At 35.6% G+C, this 24819-nt stretch overlaps 3 protein-coding genes, 1 long non-coding RNA gene and 1 other non-coding gene across 7 annotated transcripts; 3 read left to right on the top strand and 2 right to left on the bottom strand.

Annotated features, from left to right (window-relative positions):
• The first annotated feature begins 1250 nt into the window (after positions 1–1250).
• LOC108818951 (uncharacterized) lies at positions 1251–3274 on the top strand. 3 transcript variants are annotated; one of them, XR_001944195.2, is made up of 6 exons: positions 1251–1723; positions 1954–2066; positions 2226–2367; positions 2447–2593; positions 2683–2825; positions 2963–3274. It is a non-coding gene; the product is annotated as an uncharacterized LOC108818951 (long non-coding RNA). The 3 variants fall into 3 exon arrangements; XR_001944193.2 differs by having other exon boundaries at positions 1253–1723; positions 2699–2825; XR_001944194.2 differs by lacking the exon at positions 1954–2066 and having other exon boundaries at positions 1254–1723; positions 2699–2825.
• A 1227-nt stretch (positions 3275–4501) lies between these two features.
• TRNAG-UCC (transfer RNA glycine (anticodon UCC)) lies at positions 4502–4573 on the bottom strand. Its single transcript has one exon. It is a non-coding gene; the product is annotated as a tRNA-Gly (tRNA).
• A 3236-nt stretch (positions 4574–7809) lies between these two features.
• Positions 7810–11590, top strand: LOC130498336 (transcription repressor OFP5-like). The gene has a single exon (XM_056991615.1). The coding sequence runs from the start codon at positions 7810–7812 to the stop codon at positions 8743–8745; it is 936 nt and encodes a 311-aa protein (XP_056847595.1). The 3' UTR covers positions 8746–11590.
• A 338-nt stretch (positions 11591–11928) lies between these two features.
• Positions 11929–13758, bottom strand: LOC108837933 (heat stress transcription factor A-4a). The gene is made up of 2 exons (XM_018610927.2): positions 13078–13758; positions 11929–12985 (listed from the first exon to the last, which is right to left on the bottom strand). Exons 1-2 carry the CDS (start codon positions 13294–13296, stop codon positions 12122–12124), a joined length of 1083 nt encoding a protein of 360 aa, XP_018466429.1. The 5' UTR covers positions 13297–13758; the 3' UTR covers positions 11929–12121.
• A 4679-nt stretch (positions 13759–18437) lies between these two features.
• On the top strand, positions 18438–22062 carry LOC108821339 (uncharacterized WD repeat-containing protein C17D11.16). The gene is made up of 14 exons (XM_018594382.2): positions 18438–18574; positions 19000–19307; positions 19390–19469; positions 19546–19647; positions 19731–19857; positions 19984–20045; positions 20139–20186; positions 20268–20329; positions 20413–20509; positions 20593–20667; positions 20793–20891; positions 21004–21144; positions 21473–21565; positions 21667–22062. Exons 2-14 carry the CDS (start codon positions 19001–19003, stop codon positions 21808–21810), a joined length of 1437 nt encoding a protein of 478 aa, XP_018449884.1. The 5' UTR covers positions 18438–18574; position 19000; the 3' UTR covers positions 21811–22062.
• The last annotated feature ends 2757 nt before the right edge of the window (positions 22063–24819 follow it).

The raw sequence follows: 24819 nt of genomic DNA, 5'->3' as shown, positions 1-24819 counted from the left end.
AAACTATTTGTATTTTACTTTATGATCCTTGTATTTATCATAATTAGTGTAAATCCATAAAACTTTTATAAATAACTAACATATATATTAAAAAATTACATAAATATTAATTAATAAAATCTTACACTAAAAGATGAAATTATAAATAGAGATATATAATTAAAAAATAAACTACAAACAAAATATCACATTATTTCATAAAATTATTAATAATTTAATGAAAATAATTTGGTATTTTTTTGTAGTTTAATATTTAAATATGCATTTTTATTTGTAATTCTAATTTAAAACTAAAATTAGACAATAAGAATATTACAAAAAAACTTAATAAAAAACTATTTTAAAAGGGTACATGAAGAAATAATTACTATACAATGTGGTATTTTGTTTGTAGTTTAATATCTGATTATGTATAATAATTATTTCTTCAAGTACCCTTTTAGAAAAGTTTTATTATTAAGCTTCTTTTGTAATATTCTTGTTGTCTAATTACATAATTTTTTTAATAATAATTTATGTGTAAAACTTGAATTTATAAAATCAAATCTGAAACAATTATGAGATATAAAAACTTTAAAATGATAGACAAAAATAATAATTAAAAATCATAAATGTGATATGTAATTAATTATAAAGATCAAATTGCAAATAAAAATATGAAACTTCAAATTTGAAATTTTGAGTGGTGAAACTTCATATTTGAAGTTTCACTTCACAAAACTCTAAATTTGAAGTTTTGAAGTTTCTTTTTGGAGAGCAAAAAACTCTATATTTGAAGTTATATAGTTTCTTTTGGAGATGCTCTCAGAGAAATGGAATATAAAAAAGAGAGCATCAAATCTTTAAGAAAATTTTACCAACCTGATTGTATTTGTCTATCAGGTTTTTCTCCTTCCTTTGGACAGACTATAGCAGAAACAGCACTGATCACTTTCCTCACTACTTTGAACTATTTAGAAACTAAGGTATTTTCCTTTGTAAGAAAATAATTATCAATAATCTCCAAACTGTCACTACAAAAAAAGTCTTTATTCATAGCATATTACTATAGTCCGTTTTACTGAACTGTTATTGTAGATAACTTTTTAAAAAAAATTTGCATAATAACATTAGATAAATGCTATGATAGACATTTTGTAAGCGGGAATCTAAAATTAGATTTTCGGCGAGACTTGAAGTGAAAACTAAAGAAGCGCGGAGAAAACAACAATTTTTCTCTGTACTCTAACATATTATTTATTTAAAGAGGTAAAAATCAGTCTTAACAAAAAAAGAGAATCACAAAAAAAAAATCACTCGAACCCTAGGAACTCCCTTCTCCCTTCTCCCATCGAAACAATCCTCTCTGAATCACCACCACGACCATCACCACCGTCCTCTCTCATCCGCCAGCCATCTCCACCTTCTCTCTGTCTACCTCGTCTCTTCCTTGTCACCACGGTTCCTCTCCACCGTCTCCTCATGTCGTAATCTCTCTTTCTCTCTTTTTTTTCCTCTGGTCAAAACTTCTTTGATTTCTCCATCCTGATCTATTTTGTGAGTCAATTTTGGCATATTATGATGAAAGCTTGTTAGTGGTGGGGTGTTGATGTTGCCGTAATCTCCTCCTCGTCACAACCGCTCATCTCCTCCTCTTCTCCTTCTATGTTCGTGACAGGCCCACTGTAATCAATAAACACGTTTCTTCAAGAATCTGATGACCAGATTCAAGGTTATTCTAAAGGTAGCAACTTTCTTCTTTTGTTTGATGAATTTGTCTCAGCTTGTTATCATGGACATGACTAGATGTGTGTGTGTCCTAGACCTTTTGTTTTTAGTTTCCAACAAGATGAAAGTTTTGAACTTTATTATTGATTCTTGAGAATGTTTCCAGTTTTTTTTAAAATATTATTTTGTCAGTTTTGAACTTTATTATTGATTCTTGCTTAAACTCTTACCTTCCTTTGAGTATAGGTAGGAAGGAAACGAAGGCTAGATAGATATAGTAAAGAAAACCAACAGGCATCCATTCTTGGAGCCAAGACCAATGGCTAAAAAGTCACTGAATCGTCTTCTGTAGAACTTTTGTAAGCACTAGTATTGGAAACATCTTAGGCTGTAGTCTTTTTAGCTTTCTTTTCACACCATATCACTGAGACCTGTCTTTTGTATTCAAATATACGAGCTTTCTTAACAGAACTTATTCGGTTTATTGATCACTTTCGTTTCTGGGTTTGATTACACAGGTAAAAGTTTGGTAGGAGTACAGAATTGTTGAAGCTAGAAGATTTGATTGAACAACTTAATGCTAGAACTGTAGCCGTTTCACCATTCTCGTATGATGTTAAGAGGGAAGACGTGGAAGCCTTCTTCAGTCAGTATGGAAAGGTAATCCGCTACTGATTGATTTTGTCAATTTTATGTTTGGAGAATAGTTAGAATGACTGGTTATACGTGTGTATAATAGTGTGAGGGTGTTTTGTGGTGTTGCCTTGGTTGAGTTCCCTACTGGAGAGAATGCCCAAAATTTTATGAAGCAAAGTTTGGTCTTTGCTGGTCTCGAGTTTTTAAGTTGATCAGTCTTCTGAAAAAGCATGGTGTCTCTGAAAGCAAGGTACTTAGCTTAACCAAAGAGCTTCAGTTCAGATCAGTTTTCTTTATCAGGTTTCTCTTGTCGTCAATCATAATCTTGCTAATATTCAGGTTTATGCGTATATAGGTGGGAAGAGCGTTGGATGATGGTTCTAGTAATCACTCTTTTCCCTTTTAAAGTAATGCGCCCAGGCCGCTTGTACCTCCTGGTTTTGCTAGCACAATTTCAGAAAGAGCAAGGGGCAAAACCTCAAGTAAGTCGCTATCTTGCTGAGATGCCCATCCATACCTATATGTGTTCGATGGAATTTTATTTGTTTGTATGTTTATTTTAAAAAAAAAATTATTGCTGGAAAGAAAGCAAGGGTTTTTGACTTTGATTACTTTGCAGTGAGGAGACAGAACCTAACTTCGACTTCCATGGAGTTCTACCTTGTCCAACGGAGTACATGGCTGTGGGCGTCAAGGAGAGGTAGCAGAAGCGGTGTGTGCCTGGAAGACAGCCACCTCGGAGTTCTGTGAGGAAGAAGAAGATCAGTGAAATCCAGAGAGGAGGAGGCTTGAAGATTGAAGATTGATCCTTAGGTTTAGTTTTTTTTTCTAGGTTTACTTTATTTTCTAATTCTGATTTGTTTTTGTAAACCAGAATTTACTTGTAAACAAGAAATAGATTAATAAATAAAATTTAATTTTTAATTATAAATCATTTTTTGATTTAATCAATAATATTCAAATTATATATTATGAAAATAGTATTATATATATATTATAGCATAAAAATAATAGCGATATGATATTGCTATTGAACAAGTACTTATCATAGCACAAACCATAATCCGTAATCAATTTGTAACAAAAAAGTTGAGCTACAGTTAACGTAATAATATCATCCAGCTATTGCTATCGTATTTACATGTGTTATAGCATCACAGAAAAACGCTATCGTAGGAGAGGTACCTATGATTGCTGCCGTATACATAGCATTTAAGAAAATGCTATCAAACACCTAATATAGCATATAACCCGTGCTAACAATATCCATATTTCTTGTAGTGTGTGGAATCTCTCACAAGATCAATGTCAGGTCCTAACATATCTTCCAAGCCGACCGTAACGACTAATGAGTAACCCACATCCACTTTCTCGGTTTATGGATCCCATTATGTCTGACGGACGGTGCATTCATTTTGCTAAAGTTCGAGAGTCTTATTTATTGATTTTACAATCACCACATGATCTTTCCACGTGTTTTGTCTTCATTCGCATGCTATCACGAATCACTTTCTGATAGGTAACACATCATTCCAGTACTTCAGCTCAAATACGCTTAGCTTTTGAATTCTAAATAAATGTGCATCGAAAAAGGTAAACGCATTTTGATGACATCAGTAGCCAAATCAATTCTCTTAAATCTTTTCATATATCACAACTCGGGATGTTATGTCATGCATAATCTATTTGATATATTCACACAAAGTTCGAGAATTCGCCCACATTTTTTCTTTTAATATCGAGAAGTACATCCAAAAGGTTATATCACCACAGCTTTAGTAGGCAAGCCTCTTTTTCTCAAGATATCAACAAACTTCTAAATACACCACCCGTAGCTCCAGCCAGAAGAATGATTGACCATTGCACAAACCAGTTCCTCGGTTGATCCGTTAGTAAGTTTCTCATTCACTGATGAAACAAAATTTCACATCAAATAAAACATCAAATATATCCCCAAACGACTAAATCTTAATAACCTTAATGAGAAGCAAACGGTGGTATACCTTTTAGCGGAGACGGTGGGTCCGTTGGAGAAGTACAATGTTTTGATGAATCTACCAAAACACATTAAACGACATCATGTACTCCATTAAGTTCAAAATCAAAAGATTTTACATCATGTACTCCATTAAGTTTAAAATCAAAAGATTTTCAAAAATGCGTCTGCCGGGAGTCGAACCCGGGTCTATTGCTTGGAAGGCAATTATCCTAACCGTTGGACTACAGACGCTCTTGTTCTATTAATCGAAATAACGCTTTTGAAGTAGTCCTTTTCCATTCGCAGCTAGCTATAAACTCTTTAACTGGTGGGGGGTGTGATAGCAATAATGGAAACAAGTGTAGAAACATTGGCTATAATGTCACAGCTTGCAAACGTCATAACTGACTTTTTTTTTTTTTTTGAATAAATGCTAAATTTTTATTCATTAAAAAAGCTTTGTCACATTTGCATGCTATCTTTTGAAATAAGCAAAAATGTCACAATAGCTTTTGCATAACTGACATTCTCGTAATGATTTCGCTTAAAGATCAGCATAGAAGGGATTTTTGTTGACGGCAATCATGTGAGTTTCAACAGTTTACAATAGCTTTTGTTTCTTTGTTATCTGATTTGTTCACCAATTTTAGTATCTAAAAAAGACATGGAGAAGCTAAGACAGGCACTTAAGTCTTTAATATAAGAGGGAGAGAAACAGCTGATAGAAACAGCTAAGACATGGCTCACAGCCGCGTTGCTGATACTAGCTTTAAACGAAGTCCAGTACTGCCTTCAAAGAACAACGGAGGTAGAGAAATTCAGATCACCATCTGGTTCCTTCTAGTGATGCAGCAGGGGAAAGAAGTTCTGAATTGGTAGAAGAAGAGGGGATGCTAGGAAAAAAACGACCTACTGTTGAAGAAATATGGGGTTAAGAGTTATTGAGAAGCTTCGAGTTAATAACGGTTTGAGAGAGTTTCTTTATAAAGAAGGAAGATTGGTCTCGGTTCAAGTCATGCATTTTGTATAAATGATGCTTGAATCTTTGATTAGATGATGTTCAAGAAGATTCTGATGTCAAACTTTCATTTACTGGGGTTGTTGCAGCACCTACTGTGTCTGTGCACTTGATGTTCAGTTCACCGTTAACTAAATCCACAGTTGAGAAGTTCCGTGGCCATATTATGCAAGCATTTTTTCTTGAATCTCCGGTAACTATAGCTGGAGATCAGATGCGAGACAAAGAGAGACTCAAGAAACAATGGGAATTAATCATCAGCATCAACAGCCGTCTGCAAAAGACAAAAGCTCAGCACTCATTGACAACGACGTCACCAACAACAAAAGCAAGAAGAGAGTTGGTTCTCTGCGTTAGCCTGAAACATTTGGAAGCAAGCCAGAGTAAACTTTAGTCTAGTAAGTATATAATTAGATTATTAACTAAAGTTAATGATTATTTTTTTATGATATAGTTTGAGGTTTGGAGTATAGTTTTAAGACTTGGATTATAGATTTTAATTAGGAACTAGATTTTGATCCGCGTTTTAAAAGTGCGGATTAATATTTATTTATATACTTTATGTTTTCAATTTTATATTTTAAAATAATTCAGATAACAACACAACATACATATAGGAATTATGTTTATATTTTAAAATATTTTTAGATTTTAGATAAATCTTACTATTATTAATTTTAATCAATTATCTAATCAAATAAATTAATTTTCGTTTTTTTATTTTTAGCTTAATTATATATTTTATTCATTAAGGGTAGTATCGATATTAACCACTCTAACTTATGTTTATAATTTAAAATATTTTAAATTTTTAAATATTTTTAGATTTTGGATAAATCTTGCTATTATTAATTTTAATTTTAATCAATTATCTAATCAAATAAATTAATTTTCGTTTTTATTTTTAGTTTAATTATATATTTTATTCATTAAGGGTAGTATCGATATTAAGCATCCTAACTTTTAACGTGAGAGCTCCGTTGCAAAAAAATCACTTCGCAAATAATAGTATAGATCTGTAGTAATATGTTTTACGTGTTATAAGTCATGTGTATACTGTTCTGTTGATAAGTTTTACAATTTAGATCAAACTTTCTGATTTTTAATCATACATAATATCAATCACACTATTTTAGTACAATTATGTTTTATTTTTTGTTTATTTTGGATTTGAAATTTAATTTTTATTCACATTAGACGTAAATATTTATTAAATTTTATTCTTAATTTTTAGATGTCACAATTCTTAACTAATTACAAATTTTTTAAATAGTCTAAACTATTTTTTGAACTATATCAAATGAAAATAAAATATAAAAAGTAAAATTAAGCATTTTTAAATTGTTTTTAAACATTAAATATATACATATCAAAACTATTATATTTCGTTTTAAAAACATTTAGAAAATATTGACTTTAGTTTTTATATTTTATTTTCATAGCAAATATATTATTATATAATAAAATTAGTTAATTTATTAATCCGCGGTTCATCTGCGGTCGACCCGATAATTCACTGACCCGGTAAATTGTTCGATTCAGCGGTTGGTTTTCAAAACACTGCTGTACACCAAAAAAATAAAAATAAAAAAAATAAATATGCATGTTTTATAATATGCCTCTAACCCTACCTTTTTACCATCTTCCTAAACACACATGCGGTTCAACACAGGTATGTCCCGCCCCTCTCTTTTTCTTTAATATATAATTATTATTTTTATGAAAACTAACAGACGAAAGATGGATTGAATGGTAACATATTTTCATCCCTGCAGTGCGTTTTTTCCATCCCGCAGTATACATTCAAGCCCAAAATTAATCGTCCCTTCTGGGTTTACCACCTCGCTCGATTTTCTTGTTCATCAAACAATCGTTTTGTTTATAAATTATAAGCGCCTTAAGTCAATTGTTTTGTTTATAGATTTTTTTTTTCTTTTGTTACTGTTTTTGAATGGGGCCCCTTAAACTACAGGTCCGGCTCTAGACATAATCATGTAAATGTAATCATTGCATGACCAAGAACCCAATTGTTGTGGGTTTACGCAATTAAGACAGCTACGAACAAAAAGACGGGATGATTCGTGTGATTCTTGGATCGGTCACGTTACTCAGAAAGAAGACATAACCCAAGTCTTTGTCATCAATGAAGTTTGGTTTTCGATTGATGCAACTGGTCGCAACATTTCGGTATAAATTCCGTTAACATACCTGGAGATTACAAAACCAATAAACCAAAAAGTTTTCTTAAGGGTAAAAGTGGGCACAAAATACGTCAGGCTGATTTGGTTCTCTTTTTCAAACTGCAATAGCTTTTATCCGTTAAGAAAACATCTTCTCATCTCCCCTCCCTATTAATATACAAATCCTAAAGCTAGTATTTGCTTTAAGTGTGATTTTCTCTCTGGAGTATTTTTCTTTTTCAGGTTAATTCGCGTTTGTTCAAAACATTTGGCTTCTCGAATATTTTGAAATGATGAAATGGGGAAGAAAGAAACATGTTCCTTCTTCTTCTTCTTCTTTTTCTCGTGCTCATCTTTTTTCCTGGTTTTCAATGTTAAGTGTTTCTTCTTACTTGAAACATGCAAAGGAGAAGAAGCAAGATGATGAAGCTAGCCAGAAGATGTCTGCAAAATCTTCCTTGGGTTGTACTGAACGTCGAAACGATGTTCATGAGAGCAGCAAAAGGTTACAGAAAGCATCAGTGGAAAAGGAGAACGATGCAATAAGATCAGCAGATATGGAGTCAAATGAGAAGTTTAAAGCAAGAGAGACGCGTGGCTTCCTAGAAGTAGAGGCAATGGAAAGAGACAAAGGAACTGTGATCATGACGCCAAGGATTCAAGTGAAGAGAGATAAGAAGAGATTCGAGAGACGTGACCAAAAGCTTCTCAAGGAGTCAGGGGTCATCAAGGTGCAAAAATCAGCCACTAGAAGCTACAGTAGTAGAGAAGATATTGTGAAGCTGAAGGAAATAAAACTAAGGCAAGTGAAGCTGAAGGCTGACCAACAGAGGAAATCTATGTACCTAAGAAGGGAGCTAGGAGCAAAAGGAAACAGCAAGGTTAGAGTCTTTTCACCAAGATCATGCAGAGTTAAAGCAATTGAAGACTTGAAGAAGGCTAAACTGAGAGCTCGAGAGCATGATGGAGGAGGAATAAGCTATGCAGTGGTGAAATGCTCGAGCGATCCTCAGAAGGATTTTAGAGATTCAATGGTGGAGATGATCAAGGAGAATGGTATAATCAACCAACCTGAAGAACTCAAAGAGCTTCTTGTTTGTTATCTTACACTTAACACCGATGAATATCATGACATGATCATCAATGTGTTTAAGCAGGTTCAAATTGGTTTAAGTTTAATGTTGGGGGTGGATTTACATCCTCTCTCAAGGCCCATTAGACAATAAGCTAGGCCCATTTGACTAGAAAGCCCTAGGCTTCACCCTTGTATAAATAAGGAGACACTTCTCTTTAGCAAGGGGATCTCTCTCTCATTCTTATATTTTGAACACTTCTTGTAGAGATTCATAGATTCACTTTACATTTCATATCATTTTGTAATGAATCTATGATCAATAAAATCTATTTGATGTTCTATTTCTATTTGATTTCTTTGTTGATTTCTCCTAAACCTCGAGGATTTAAGAATTCAATTCTTAAATCTTTTATTGTTATGATTCTACAAATACACCATTTTTGGATCAAACAGTTGGCGCTAGAAGGAGGGGGCCAAAGAGAACTATCATCAAAGCTTATCAAACTTGGGAAATCTTAGATCCAAGATGAACACAAAAAAAAGAGAAAAAAAAAAATCGACTCTTACCTCTCTTTCCTCTTCGATTCTGAAAACACTCAGGAGCCTGCAGAGCTTTCTCATCCTCGGTGAACCTGCAATCTAGCTTCACTTCAAGCTATGTTCCTCTTCCTCGCCTTCAGCTCGGTTCCAAGCTCTACGGTTCCAGGCTCGTGGCTGCTGCAATCACTTCGACAAGATTTTAATCTTGGAAAAGCTCGTGACTTTATCTTGGTGAGAGCTTGTTACTGTGATTCCATCTCGGCATCTCATCTTCATGGGTGGGTGACTAAGTCGTCAATACGTTCCTCCACCACGACGTCGAATTCAACCATATCCACAATGAAACTCGCAAACAAGACCGACTTTGCCGACCAGAAGACCTCGACATCCTCATTTAGGACCCTGTTCCGTTCCTTCCTCTGGCTCAGTAGCCTGCAGAGCTCTCTCATCTTCGGTGAACCTGCAACCAGAAGATCTCGCCACAGTGGTGGTCCCTGGATAAAGGATGAAGCTTTCTCATGAAAGCTTTGCTTGGGACTTTGATCGAACACTTGGTGAGCTCTTGAGAGAAGCTAGCCGGGATCAAGTCTTTATCCCGACGACAAAGCCACACACGAACAGATCCAAGATCTTGCTTTGCCTCAAGCATCTTTCCCGACAAGTGATACTGACCATAACAGGTCAAAGTTCGAGACTTTCTTCAACCTACATGGAAGCTTTGCTTTTGATTCTCGATGCTGGAGAAGCTTCCGGAATCCGCCGGTGAAGTTGGCCGCATCTCGCCCGCTTCTGCGCAAAGGTGCCGATCAAGAGCTCCTCACCTCCAGACCAGAGAACTTCAAAGCTTCTTGGACCTCGGTTCCTGTCTCTCTCTGTGCTCCAGGCTCGTGGCTACTGCAATCACTTCGACAAGATTTTGATTTTGGAAAGCTCGACACTTTATCTCAGTATCCGTCAACAGCATCAAAGCTCGAGGCTTTATCTTGGCAAAGCTCGAGTCTTTATCTCAGCATCTCGTTCAAAAGATGACGAACTGTTTAAACAATATGTGCTTCTCCAACAACCGGTGAGGTGACATCTCAGCATTACGATTCTTCAAGCTGTTCAATCTCAGAAAGGAGTAGAAGAAAACAGAGAACATGACCAGTGCGGTGTCTCTTCACGGTCAGCTCATGGTCATCTACTTCAAAGAACAAATGTCATCTCCAACAACTAGTAACAACACGTACTCAAAGATAAGTGTTTTATAACTTCTATGAGATGGCCATATCATTATTTTATTGCTCGTAACGAGCTCCACCGCTTGCTTAAATAATTAAACAACTCTAAGTTGTCCATTGGCTCACGTTATTGCTTTGCTGTTGGTAGCCATATGATATTAATAAGTTGACAATGATTGTATCATCATGTGCAACTCACAAGCACAAGTAATAACGAGTTCCACGGCTTGTTTATTAATTATGCAAAGTTGGTTATCTCTTTTGGTTTATACTGGCCTAATCATGATAATTCTTTTGGTTATATCCAGAATCAATTACAGTCGTGGAGTGCAGCAAAGCCCTCAAGCCACGCTTTCGAACTCAAGCCATGCTTGCTCAAGCTCAAGTTCATCGCAACTCAGGCGCTTACAGTTCATTTTCGTCGGTCATGTCATGTTACCATGACGTGTTCCCAAACACAGCGATTACACCATTATCACCAAATCGTCCTCAGCAGATGTGTGACAAGCAGCACAAGCCGGCGCTTCTCAACGTCATCATAGCCTGACGAACACACAAGCCAACAATTTGCTCGGTATACACGATCTCAACACGAGACTTCGGGTCGACAATAGTTCGGTAAACGTGTATTCTAGGCACAAGTTTAAATTGAACTTGCTTTTTATTAGGCACGAGTTTACGGTCGACTCGCTTATTGTTAGACACGAGTTTACAAAAACTCGCCTTTGGCTAGGCATGAATTTACAGAAACTCTCCTTCTACTAGGCACGAGTTCTCAGTAAATTCGCCTCTGTCTCAGCGTGAGTCCAGTAAACTCGTCTTTCATTAAGCACGAGTTTAAAGTAAACTCGCCTTCTACTAAGCACAAGTTCAAACTAAACTTGCCTAAGTCGTCACAGGCATGAATGTGTCTAGTTAATTGTCTAATAAACCCTATTCGTGAAATTCACAGAGATCGACTTCATCTCTCTCTACGAACTTGGGGGGACTTACTGTTGGGGGTGGATTTACATCCTCTCTCAAGGCCCATTAGACAATAAGCTAGGCCCATTTGACTAGAAAGCCCTAGGCTTCACCCTTGTATAAATAAGGAGACACTTCTCTTTAGCAAGGGGATCTCTCTCTCATTCTTATATTTTGAACACTTCTTGTAGAGATTCATAGATTCACTTTACATTTCATATCATTTTGTAATGAATCTATGATCAATAAAATCTATTTGATGTTCTATTTCTATTTGATTTCTTTGTTGATTTCTCCTAAACCTCGAGGATTTAAGAATTCAATTCTTAAATCTTTTATTGTTATGATTCTACAAATACACCATTTTTGGATCAAACATTTAAATATTAGTTTTGGTGTTGAATAGTAATAATATCAATCCAATCTTATTCCATAAGAAGAGAATGCACCAGAGCTTCTAGATGATGTCTATCAAAGACAAAATAATTTAACAAATGTGTTTAAGCAGGTGCATATTGGTTTGAGGTTAAATTAGTTTTGGTGTTGAATAGTAATAATATAAATCCAATCTATTCCATAAGAAGAGAATGCACCAGAGCTTCTAGATGATGTCTATCAAAGACAAATTTATTTAACAAATGTTGTCAACTTATAGTGAAGTGAAAGGACATGCATGTGATGATGAAAAGCAAAACCAGACTCAAAATAATCATGAACCGAAAAGAAAAAAGAAACTTATGTTACAAGAAACTATAAACTGATATGAAGTAGAGGGTCCTTAAACATAATAACAACTTCTCTATCTCAAGAAGTCAGATGTCCAAGCTGTTCTGTAATTCTATTTACATTCCTTGAATCCCACCAACAGTTCTCATCAGCTTTATCGTCTGATTGAAGTTCCTTTTGCTCAGTTGAGCCAGGATTCTCTGTCAAAAGCTGCTCCCAGAAGACATCATTCACTGCTTCTACTGGAGGAGGAGTAACGGTGTTATGTTCTTTTGAAGCATCAGGCTCAGAGTTCATGTCGATGGTCCTTGGAGAAGGAGGAGACTTGGGACACGTGTCGATACTCAGCTGTATGGAAGAAAGAGGAGGGCTTTCAGGACAAGTAGATGACTCATCCACATCAAGTATCATCATGCTTACTGTTTCTTGTCCCATACTCTCGCTAGAATCCGATACAAGACTCTCCCAAACCGCTATCGATGACTCCAACTGTTCCACCTGATGCTCAGGGTTTGTGGAACCTTCCAACCCGGTCCTAGGGAACCTTCTTTTCCTCTCGGGTAGACACGGGGAGAGATTCAAAGCAAGATCTGGTTTCTCCAACACCTGAGAGACAAACGAGACCATCGTCTTCTGACGCTTCTCCATGTGTTGTAACTTATCTTCAAGTTCTTTAACTTGTTCCTCAAACACATCTCGTTCCTTCTCTTGTTTATGTAACTCCTCAACCAACGCTTCTTTCTCCTTAACCAGTCTCTCGATCTGATTCTCCATTCTCTTTCGTTCTGAATCAGTCGATGAGTTCTGCTGAGCTTGGAGACTCTGCGAAGAGTGACTGTGAACAGGTTTGCGTCTATGAATGTTCTTCATAAGATGTGGCTGACCTCTCACGAAATCATCGTTAGCAAACTCCCATTGCTCAGGATCAGCTTTTCTAAAACCCTACATACAAAAACAAAAAAATTAAAAACTAAACCAAAGAATGTAAAAAGAAAAAAAGAAAAAAAAAACAGAACAGAACTATAAACACTTACGTATGTGTTAAGCTGTCGGATAAAGCTTGAGAAGTTGTTGTGCTTGAAGAATCTGGGAAGAAGGTCTCTTGAAAACTCTGGCGGGTTCCAAACGATGAAGCTTTTGTTGCTCTGAGGATTCCACGAGACGATTGTGTCAGATGAGGAGTCATCAACCATCTCATACGTTTTGGTGAGGAAAGGTGGGAGTGAGCCTCCACCATGGTTACTCTCATCCATCTCTCTATAAGCTTTTCAAGAAACCAAATATCGAATTTTTTTTTTATTTTGGTAAGTTCAGTACTATCACTAGTTTGGATCAAAAGTGGATAAAGTGAGACCTTTTTAAAACTACTCTGAGATTCAATGAATCTAGAGACCTTTTTGTATTTAATTTTTTCACCTAATAAGATAAAAAGAAAAGAAAAAATAAGCTTCTCGAAACCTCTCTGCTTCTCGAATTATCAAAGATTTAATGATTTTTGTCTTGCTCTGTTTCTCTGAGGAAATAACAGAGTCTTTGTGGAGAGGAGACTGAAGAAAAGTAGACGAGACGATTGACCCGGTGCTTGATATATATAAGAAGATGAATTGTCAAAGCTTTCGTCGGTTTTTATTGGTAAAAAGAAAACGAAATATTTTCTGAGGAAAAAGGTTTTTGATCAAGTGCGTACGAATCGCACCTACACAACACAACCACATCTCCCCTGTTTGTAGAGATTGGGGTTTGGTTGGAATTTTTATTTACTTATTATTTTCTTTTTTTACGAAACTGTGGTCCATGCCATGAGGTTTTTAGTTATAATATTTTTTTAATTTTTTAAAAAAGTCCAATGAAATGTATAAACAGAAAATCATTAGAGATCTTGTTTGTGTATTGTATTATGTAGAAGCATTTATGACCAATTGACCATATGAAATTTCGTTGCGATCTTTTGGGTTTTTAGTTATAATATTTTTTTTAACTATGATCTATGCTCTTAACTACAGAAATCTTTTAATATTCGAAAAGTCTCATTTGAATATACAGGTGATAGAATTTGGTAACATGGTTGTGATCATGACACTGCTATCCATACCATTACGTGGTATTTTTATAAATTTTTATCAAAACTATAATAGAAGATTAATTTGAACCGGACAAGCATCGACCTTTTGTTCAATGGCTAGCTGTAAATAAGTCAACTATCGGTACTCTTTTGGAAACACATATAAAGGAAACTCAATTGAACCTGATGATGCAGAAATTATGCCCGGGATGGAGCTTCATATCAAACCACAACACCCATGATGACGGCCGAGTCATTGTGATCTGGAAATCACCTACCACTGTCCAACTAATTCAAGAAACTTGGCAATCAATAATCTGCAAAGTAGACATGGGAAATGGTGATTCCTTCTATTTATCGGCAGTCTATGCTTCAAACACAAGAGAGGAGCGTTTGGACCTTTGGAGTTCCTTGAGAGAGGTGCAACAAACTTACTACCTTGAAAACCACAACTGGATCATTGGAGACGATTTAAATCAGATCGCCCATTATTCTGAACACTCTTTACCAGCAGTAGATCATCTTACTTCTGATATGCTGGAATTGCGGGATGTCTTCAATGATCTTGGGGTGGATGATCTTAGATACCATGGCACCTCTCACACTTGGACAAATAAACGACCGGCAGACCCAATCACAAAGAAGCTTGATAGAGCACTAGTCAACATCCCTTGGATCCAATCCTACCCAAACAGCCTTGCATCCTTCCTCCCAATAGAGTTCTCTGACCACTCCCCTTGCCTCTTAAGCCTTAATTGCCCCCTGCCCCAATCTGGAACAAAACCATTCAAATTTTTCAACTTCCTAACCCTTCATCCCCAATTCCTCCAAACGGTTGAGACTGCATGGATTCTCGGTGGAGGGGAAGCAAGAGACCTTGCAACTCTGGGTTATAAGTTGAAAAACTTAAAGCGCTCTCTTAAAACACTCCATAAAGATAATTTTTCAGATATTCAGAAAAGAGTGAGTGAGGCTAACGTTTGTTTAAAAACTGTGCAGGTACAGGCTATGAATGATCCAAACACTGAAAATTTCCAACATGAAAGGGAATGTCATCAGCGATGGAGTTACCTGCGAGGCATTGAGGAATCTTTCTATCATCAGAAGTCAAGAGTAAACTGGCTCAGAGTGGGAGATAACAACTCACCTTTCTTCCAAATGATAGCGGCTGCTAGGAACTCCTGCAACTCCATCCGGGTCCTCACTACTGATGATGGCCGGGACATCACTGACCCTGATATTATGAGCAATATTGCGATAACACACTTCAAGGGCATCTTGGCGCCTGATCACCTGCCTCAGCTAACCTGCACCTTACAATGGCTTCAACAACTTAACACTTTCAGATGCAATAGGCAACAGCAACACCTAATGTCTACTGCCCCAACGGAAGCTGAAATCCACTTGGTGCTCTCAAAACTTAACCCAAATAAATCGCCGGGACCGGATGGATTTACCTCGGGATTTTTTAAAGCGGCATGGCTGATTCTAGGAGCAGAATTCATGATAGCAGTGAGCCAATTCTTCACTACCGGCTTCTTACCAACAGCTACAAACGCAACGATCCTTACTCTGGTCCCTAAGAAGCCGGGAGCCTCTCAGATAACGGACTTTCGTCCTATATCCTGCTGCAACACTTCCTATAAGGTTATCTCCCGCTTGCTTGTGAGAAGAATCAAACCAATCCTCACTCTGTTGATCCTGCCAAACCAAACAACATTTATAAAGGGACGGCTATTACTGGAGAACACTATTTTAGCCTCGGAGATTGTGCAAGGTTATCATAGAAAAGGGGGGGGGGTGAAGAGAATTACACTCAAACTGGATATAGCTAAGGCCTTCGACACTGTCCGATGGGAATTCATTTTCAAGTGCTTAAGATCCATAGGCATCCCGGAGATCTGCATAAGATGGTTGGAAGCTTGTGTTACGACTCCCTCGTTCTCAGTAGGATTCAATGGTAGCACATACGGTTATTTCAAAGGAAGGAGGGGTTTGAGACAAGGTGAGCCCTTATCGCCATACCTGTTCGTAATCACTATGAACTGTCTCTCTCTTGCTTTGAACAGAGCCGCTGAGGAAGGAAGGTTCAATTATCACCATAAATGTGCGTCCACCAAACTAACCCACCTGTGCTTTTCAGACGACTTGCTTATATTCACAGATGGGTCGCTGGCATCAGTGCAAAGTGTGCTGCAGGTACTTAAGGACTTCAAGGAAAAAACTGGGCTGGGAATAAGTGTGGAAAAATCTTGCTTCTTTGCTGCAGGACTAAGGCAGGATGAGATCAATACAATACAAGCGACTACTGGACTGGCTTATGGCGTGCTCCCAATCCGGTATCTAGGTGTCCCTCTATGCTCAAAGAAGATCTCCATCCAACAGTGTGCCCCTCTTCTACAATCTGTCAAAAACAAGCTCAACTCTTGGACAAGTAAGTCTCATATGCAGGCAGGCTTGTACTCATAAACATTGTCATCAATGGAATCACGAATTTCTGGATGAATGCTTTCATCCTGCCTAAAGCGTGTACTGACGAGATTGATTCACTCTGTGGAAAATTTCTTTGGAAAGGGAACTGTGAAGCCCAAGCCTCTGCTAAAGTATCGTGGTCATCCATTTGCAAGACAAAGAAAGAAGGAGGATTAAGGATGCGACATTTAGCAAACTGGAACAAGGCCTGCGCAATAAAACTAATCTACCTGCTGTTCTTCTGTCCTTCATCGATCTGGTCAGCTTGGTTCGTAGCAGAGGTCCTGGAGGGCAATATAAATAACTTTTGGGTGATCAACACAAAACAGAAGCATTCTTGGCTAGCTAAGAAACTGATGAGCATGAGGGAAACAGCTTACCCATGGATCATTCAACAGATTGAGAATGGCGAAATTTGTTACTTCTGGTCTGGGAATTGGTCTCCATGGGGAAATCTGACTACTTTCTTGGGCCGTACTGCTACGCTCCGCTTCCCGGTTCCAACAGGAGCCACATTAGCAGAGCTATGGGTTGTAGATGGTTGGAGATTACCACCAGCGCGTTCGGAGCAGCAAGTACAAGTAATCTCATACCTTTCAACTATCACAATTACAGACTCTGCAGACTCCTATGAATGGGCTCCAGGGGGAGTTAAAGCGTCTCGATTCTCAACCGGGGAAATCTATCGTCTCCTCTGCGAACATGGACTGGAGGTTGATTGACACAAACAAGTGTGGTTCTCAGGAGGTATTCCGCGTCATATGTTCCTCGCCTGGCTAGTTTGTTTAAACAGATGCCCTACCAGAGATCGGATACTACAATGGGGCCTCCAGACCGATCTATTATGTCTTTTGTGTAACACTGTCCCTGAATCAATAACACATATCCTATTCGATTGCTCCTTCTCTTGGAGGGTATGGGAAGCAGTCGCTACTTCAACCTTCTACACTCCCTCTCGCAAATGGATTGATGTACAACAGCAGCTAGCCTCTTTCACGGGTTCAAGGACTCAGAGAACTCTGATCCTCCTTAAATGGCAGGCTACGATCTACTTCTTGTGGCAGGAGAGAAATAATAGGCTCCATCACCAGCGCTTCTCCTCAGTCCCCCAAACACTAAAGAAGATAAAACAGATTGTGAAGGACAGAATCTCTAGCCTCAGGCAAGATCGCCCTGTATTTGTTTCAAACCTTATGCAGCTCTATTTCTCCTCCTAGCCTCGATTACGCATGAAACGGTTCGATAATTCCTAGACTCCACCTCCCTAACTCCCATTTGGGCCTGGTTATTGCATCATTGGGTTTTAAATATTGTGTTTCTAAAATATGTGTTTTTTGCATTTGCTACTTGGCAATTGGGCTAGACCCTGTAAACATTTTCTTTCCCTTGCAATTTAAATAGTAAAAAGTTTGTCAGAAAAAAAAGATTAATTTGAAAATATACTGTAGCTATTTTGAGTTTTAAATAAAATATAAATATATAATATATATGTATAGATCTAGTTTAGATGAATTTTAAAATAATTATAGTTATTGGTAGATAGTATAACAGTTTTATGTTTTAATATTAAATGCAAATTCGATTTTAGATAAGATTAAATTATTCAAAACCTCTTGAGTAACAAATTATTTTCAAAATAATAAATATGTATATATTTTAAAACAAAATTATAGCAAGAAGTGTAAGAAAACACCAAAAACAATTTAGATAAATTGTGCATTTACTATAACTGACAGTCTTTAAATTTTGGTGATATATTTATGCATACATTGGATTTATGTGAATTACAAAATATCATTGAATTGCACATGCCGGATCCATTTTGACGTACAATTGTTCTTAATGGGGTAAATATTTAGGCCCATATCTAGATGCAATTATATTCATCCGACCTTCCGACCAAAAACTAAACCCTTTATAAGTCCTCCCCCGCTCTTTTCTCTGGAGTTCGCCACCCTCTCGATCGACTGATATCTCTGAGAGCATACTTAAGTAGCGTAAGTTTTCTTGTTGGTTCCTTCTTCGTAGCCGATTTAGGGTTTTCGCCGTGGTAGCTTATATATCAGTTTTCTATAGTTCTTAATTATATCCCTCTGCAGGTTCTTCATGTTCTTAACTGTTCATCAGATTAAGTTTTTTTCTAAGTAAAGATATATTTCTGTACGCGATTTTTCTATCATTATTATATCATCTTTTTGTTCATCTCGATTCCACCTTGGATTTTGAGGATTGTTCTAACTTTTGCGACGCTTTTTGTAATGATTATTTGTTCTTTTCTATGTTTGGAAATTATGTTTTTGAATCGCTTTGGAAGATTTGTCGTGTTATGCTGAAATATATGGGATGGAATTATACCTGATAATTTGTTACATTTGATATATCGGTTATGGTTGTTTTAATATTTTACTTTTTACATTTTCAGAATGATAACTGCATTTTCATGGGTACCGAAAGGGGCTGCAAAGGCCATACCCGACCATGCTGAACTTCCTACGAAGGAGGAAATCGAAAAGCTCAAGGAGAGTTGTGAACAAGTTTACAGTGAGGAAGAAGAAGATGATACTGAGGATGAAGAAGAGAATAGTGAAGTAGTTCACGCGAAAACAGTAGCAGAAGCTTTGGGAAGAACTTCCAATAGCAAGAATGCTTCTTCTTCAATGGAGGTTAATGACTTGAATGAAGATTTGATGAAAGAACTCGACATGGATAATTATGATGAAGAAGATGATGGTAAGCTGGCTTATAATACTTTTAACTAAGAACCATTCAAAGTAGATGAAATGATTCCCTTCATTGTTGTGTTTCGATTCAGGAATTGAAATTTTTAGCTCCGGGAATGGAGGTCTTTATTATGCGAGTAATGAGATGGATCCATATCTCCATAATCACGATGTATAAGCTCATATCATTATCTCTTATTTTCATGGAATCTTATCATATTTACAAATAATATATATGGGTTCTTCAGGATAGCGATGACTCAGATGAAGATGAGGGCCAGACAATCTTACCAACCAAGTCAATGATTGTCTGCGCTAAGACTGACGACAAAGATGCTAGCTGTCTTGACGTTTGTCATATTCCTCTTTCATTTTATTTATTTATTTTGGTCAACATGTACAACATGGAGCTTAAATATGAATGCATGACCAGGTTTGTGTATGTGAGGAAACATCGAATGGTTATCCAAATATTTATAGTCGTGGTGATATATACGAATTGCCAGCAGTTCCATTGTGTACTGCTTGGCTTGATTGTCCACTTAAAGGAGGAGAAAAAGGTTAGTGAGGTGTATCAGTCAAAGTATTATATCAGCCATCCAAAGTATTGGATTATTCATTGTTGCTGTAAGATGATTATATCATTTGAAACTGGATTTGTTTCCTTTTGCTATTCGTCTTGGCAGGAAATTTCTTAGCTGTTGGTTTGTGTAAGAAGCCAATGATAGAGATATGGGATCTTGACGTTGTATGTAAATTAAACAGTACTTTTGGATATATATTTGTTTCTCTGACCAATCGTGAGGCTTAATTGTAACTTATGTTGTTTTTAATGCCTCAGAAAGACGAGGTGTTACCTTGTGTACAACTAGGAGGAAAAGAGAAAGGGGTGAGTAAAGATTTAATTTGGCTTGATTGTAGCAAGAAAATAAATGTTTCCGTTAATTTAATTTACGGTATTTTGTTTTAGAACTACAAAGAAGGTAGCCACACTAGATCGGTTCTTGGTCTTGCTTGGAATAAGGAGTTTCGGTATGTCCCATGATTATACATCTTCAGATATGCTTCTTGATAGAGTTAACTGATTTTTCATGTTTATTTTCTTGGGAAAAAAGAAACACTCTTGCTAGTTCTAGTGCTGACAAAAAGGTTAAAGTTTGGGATATGGCTACTGAAACATGTAAGATTACTATGGAGCATCACACAAAGGAGGTAAGAACATGACTTGTGGAATGATAAACTTCTTAGTTCAGTTGCATATATTCTCATGGTTTATTGTCTTGTGTGGTTCACAGGTTCAAGCGGTTGCATGGAATCATTACGCTCCAGAAGTGCTTCTTAGTGGGTCGTTTGATCAAACTGTTGTATTGGTAAGTGTTTTAACTTTTAAGTCATTAGCTAATATAACATTAAGTGATCAATAATTAATATATATATATATATATATATATTGGTTTGTTATACTTTTGTGTATATTTATGAATAAATCTTTCAGAAAGACGGAAGAAATCCTTCACACTCGGGTTTCAAATGGTCAGTCATGTCCAAAGTAGAAAACTTGGCCTGGGATCCACATAGTGAACACTTCTTTGTGGTGCGTTATATTTTAATAATCATCTATATGTTTTTTTTTGGTCAATCATCTATATGATTTTCTTAGCGGTTTTAAAGACTTATTTGTTTTCATATGTTTCCCTTCTTTATAGGTAAGTCTTGAAAACGGAACTGTAAAGGGTTTCGATATACGTCAAGCCTCAAATTCAGCCTCTGATTTAAAACCAAGTTTCACTCTCCAAGCACATCACAAACCAGCCACCTGCGTCTCGTACAACACTTCAGCGCCTAATGTAAGTAAACTATTAGTAATATCCCTTATTTATCAGATGGAAACCAAGATTTATAAGAATTTAATTTAATGGTATCAAAATCTCATACTGAAGTAGTGGTTTATTGACAAGTTTTTTTCATGTTTAGACAGCCAATATGATCCGAAAAATTTGGGTAACCACAATTTAATAGAGGAAAAATCACAGATACTAAATTTCAAAACATATAATATGTTTATCAAGGTTTTTTTTAACTGAACACTGACGCCTACTCTCTCGTTCCTTGGTCCTTGGTCTTTGTTGTGCGTGGTTTTGTGGTTCTTACTTCTCACACTGTTTTGATTATCAGCTTTTGGCAACCGGATCTATGGATAAAACGGTCAAGCTTTGGGATCTCTCAGACAACAAGCCTTCATGCATTGCTTCTCACATACCAAACGCTGTAAGAACCAATCAACAAATAAAAATAATTTATTTCATTTATCTTAAATTAACCTGATTCATAACTTGTTCTTATGACTCGAAACTTTTGATGTCACGCAGGGAAGCTTATTTTCCATTGATTTCTCTCCGGATAATCCTTTCTTACTCGCTATCGGTGGCACAAGGGGGGAACTAAAAGTTTGGGACACACTTTCTGACGCAAATGTCTCCCCTAGATACGGAAGCAGCCGAGTCCGACCATAATAGTTTACTGAAGCTGTGATTGGTCGTTAGATTCGAACACACTCAACCCAAATTTGGTACTTTCTTTCGTTCACTAGGTTGCTTTTTTTTTTGTAGCATGGCTAGCCTATTCTTCTTTGAGGCTCAACTTCTGTCCCCTCCCCCTCTAACCGCCCATTAGTTTATGAGCACTAGAGCAATTATATTTTGACCATTTTAGGTTGCAACTGAACAATTTAAATCTTTATCCCCAAAAAATTAAACTTTAAATATGGAATATGTTGATGTGGAATGTTTTATTCTCATCAGTTCCATAAAAAAAAATACATTTGCCTTGAATGAAATCCATTTATATTATATTTCGTTTAATAATATTAAACTGAATCTATTTTAATATATAGCATATATGATAGAATGAAACTATTTTTTAAGATAAATTCCTTAGGACAATCAAAGTCACTCATAATGTTAAATTCTGAAAAATTGGAAAATAATTCAAAAATATTTATAATATTATTTGCGAAGTGACTTTCCGGACTCAAATTAAAATTAGGGCGTTAAAATCTTATTACCTGTAATAAATAATAAAATTGGATTTTTAGTTACCTACAACAAACAAATTTCATTAATTTGATTAACAGATCATTATCTAAAAAGATTCTATATTATGCTATCCAAAAATATTTCACATCATAATATTTTAAAAATAAATATAAATCCATGTATATAGTTTTATGAATATATGAATGTTTCAACTTTATTTTATTTATTAAAATAATTTTTATAGTATATAAAATTTTAAATATTTAATTAAATATTAAATATTCAAAATTGTGAAAATAATTATTCTGATAATTTTTGAATTGATAATATATTTATTTAAAATAATTTATTCTAATAATTTTTTTAATTGATCATATATCTATTTACTATAGATATTTTGTCTTTTAAAATAATATTTTATTCACGATCACATGCATCACGTTTAAGAATGATAAGTCATCCAGTTCTTAGTTCCAACTATTGTCGAAGAAGACCATTGAATTTGAGGCATATGGTGTCAGAAAGAGTAGAAAAGTTCAACCTCACATTCTTTTAAAATTTACTTTAAGCTTTGTTTCATTGATCAATTGTTCTTGTGTTGCTACATATACAAAGAGAAACCAAAACAATGTGATCTCTTCCTATTAATTATATAATTGAAGATGCATATCTTCGGTCGTGTAACTTTTGTTTCTGATAAACAGAAAGAAATCGCTATTACTTGACTGAACTAGCAAGTCCAACTAATATAAAAAACAGAGATGAGCGCGGAGAGGATATCTGAAGTTAAGGATATATATGATCTGATACCGTTCCGTACAAATAATCGATTTTTCGATCCGATTCGATCAGTAATCTTCCGGATATCCGGTATTATGGATATCTGGAAAAATCAGTATATTTTATCGTATATCCGATTCGATTCGTCGATCCGGTAAAAAATAATTAATTTTTTTTTGAAAAATATTAAAAGAAAAGGAAAATTTTAATATAAAATAATAATAATTCTTTACAAATTATTTAAAAACTACATTCTTTTCCAAATTTAATGACCAAATAATTAATTTATTGGATAAAAAAACTAAAAATCTATATAGAGAAAAAAAATTATACATAATTTTATATATACATGTATATATATGTACGTTACGGATCGGATCAGATATATTAAATGAGTATTTGTGATTTGCTCCTTATTTGACGGATATCGAGTTTTAGTATTTGCTTCGATTCATAAAGTTACGTATTCAAATTTTTCGGATCAAATCAGAACGAATAATAGATCGAATCAAATCTCACAGATATTTTGTCCATCCCTAAAAAACGGCATGTAGTCATTTTCTTTCCCTGTAAATATTATGAACCAAAGCCGAGAAGGAATAACACCCCCCCCCCCCCCCCCCCCCCCCCCCCCCCCTCCCCCCTCTCTCTCTCTCTCTCCCTCTCCCTCTCCCTCTCTCTACCTTTCAAGTTTAACTACAATCATTTAGCAGCAAAGTATTAAAAAGTTTAACCTCTTTGTTCCATTTAATTAGATGATGACAGATGACAAAAAAAAATTAGATGATGGCCGAGTGGAGAGGAAGAGACTTTTACCTTTTAACTAGCGAGAAAGCTGTAAAAGCAAAAATTTAGTGACCAAATAATTAATTTAGATCCCATGTCATCTAATTAAAAATAAAATTTAATCATTTAATTACAATACAATGATATTTTAATCTGGAGAACCTCATATATTGAGCGATAAGGTTGCATTTATTCTTCCAATGTTACATATATAACTGAACACAATTTTCTTTTTTTGAACATATAACTGAACATAATTAGTTACGATTTTCTTACAAGTTAGTTATAGAAACTACTCATCGATTCCCTCACACCACAACCTTTTTTTTTACCATCTATATATTTTTATTAAAAGGGACTAAGCCCGTAAAAAGAGAAACTCTTATACACATATATACTAGGATCGGCCCGCCCTACGGACGGGATTTGATTTTTTTTTTTGTTATTTTAGTTTGTATAATTGTTATTTGATCTTGTTGTTTGTGTTTTAAGATGGTAAGTCAAAATGGTATGTATGAAAATGATATTATGTTTTTATGTATGGTTGAGGGCAATGTTTTGATTGGAAAGGGATTATATGCTGGTTGAATTATTTAGTTTACTCATGGAGTCATGGTGGTTCTATTTGAGTGTTCGGTTAATTATTTTTCTTAAAAAGAAAATTAAATCATAATTGGGGAATAACTTGTTGTTTATTCTGTTTTGGGTTCTGAATGATTGGTTTATCTGTTCTTTTAAATAGATTTTCATGTTGTGTGTTGACACAACTCATTACGAATTTGAAGCAGTTTGGAATTGAGTTGGTTTGACGTTTTTTGTAGATTTGGTTTCGATGAATGCTACATCAGCCCAATTTTCTGATGTATATTGTGTTATCATAATTTGAGCATCATGGATACGGGGGGATTTAGATTTTTTTTT

Source organism: Raphanus sativus, chromosome 8 (assembly GCF_000801105.2).
Source record: "Raphanus sativus cultivar WK10039 chromosome 8, ASM80110v3, whole genome shotgun sequence".
Taxonomy (NCBI): domain Eukaryota; kingdom Viridiplantae; phylum Streptophyta; class Magnoliopsida; order Brassicales; family Brassicaceae; genus Raphanus; species Raphanus sativus.
The sequence above is the reverse complement of the archived record's forward strand: the minus strand, read 5'-3'. Positions and strand labels throughout refer to the sequence as shown.

Coding starts and splice junctions, on each gene's coding strand:
- LOC130498336 (XM_056991615.1), top strand. CDS start 7,810: ATGATGAAATGGGGAAGAAAGAAACATGTTCCTTCTTCTTCTTCTTCT.
- LOC108837933 (XM_018610927.2), bottom strand. CDS start 13,296: ATGGATGAGAGTAACCATGGTGGAGGCTCACTCCCACCTTTCCTCACC. Junction 12,986..13,077: donor TCCGACAGCTTAACACATAC/GTAAGTGTTTAT, acceptor TTTTGTATGTAG/GGTTTTAGAAAAGCTGATCC.
- LOC108821339 (XM_018594382.2), top strand. CDS start 19,001: ATGATAACTGCATTTTCATGGGTACCGAAAGGGGCTGCAAAGGCCATA. Junction 19,648..19,730: donor AAGATGCTAGCTGTCTTGAC/GTTTGTCATATT, acceptor ATGCATGACCAG/GTTTGTGTATGTGAGGAAAC. Junction 20,668..20,792: donor TTGATCAAACTGTTGTATTG/GTAAGTGTTTTA, acceptor TAAATCTTTCAG/AAAGACGGAAGAAATCCTTC.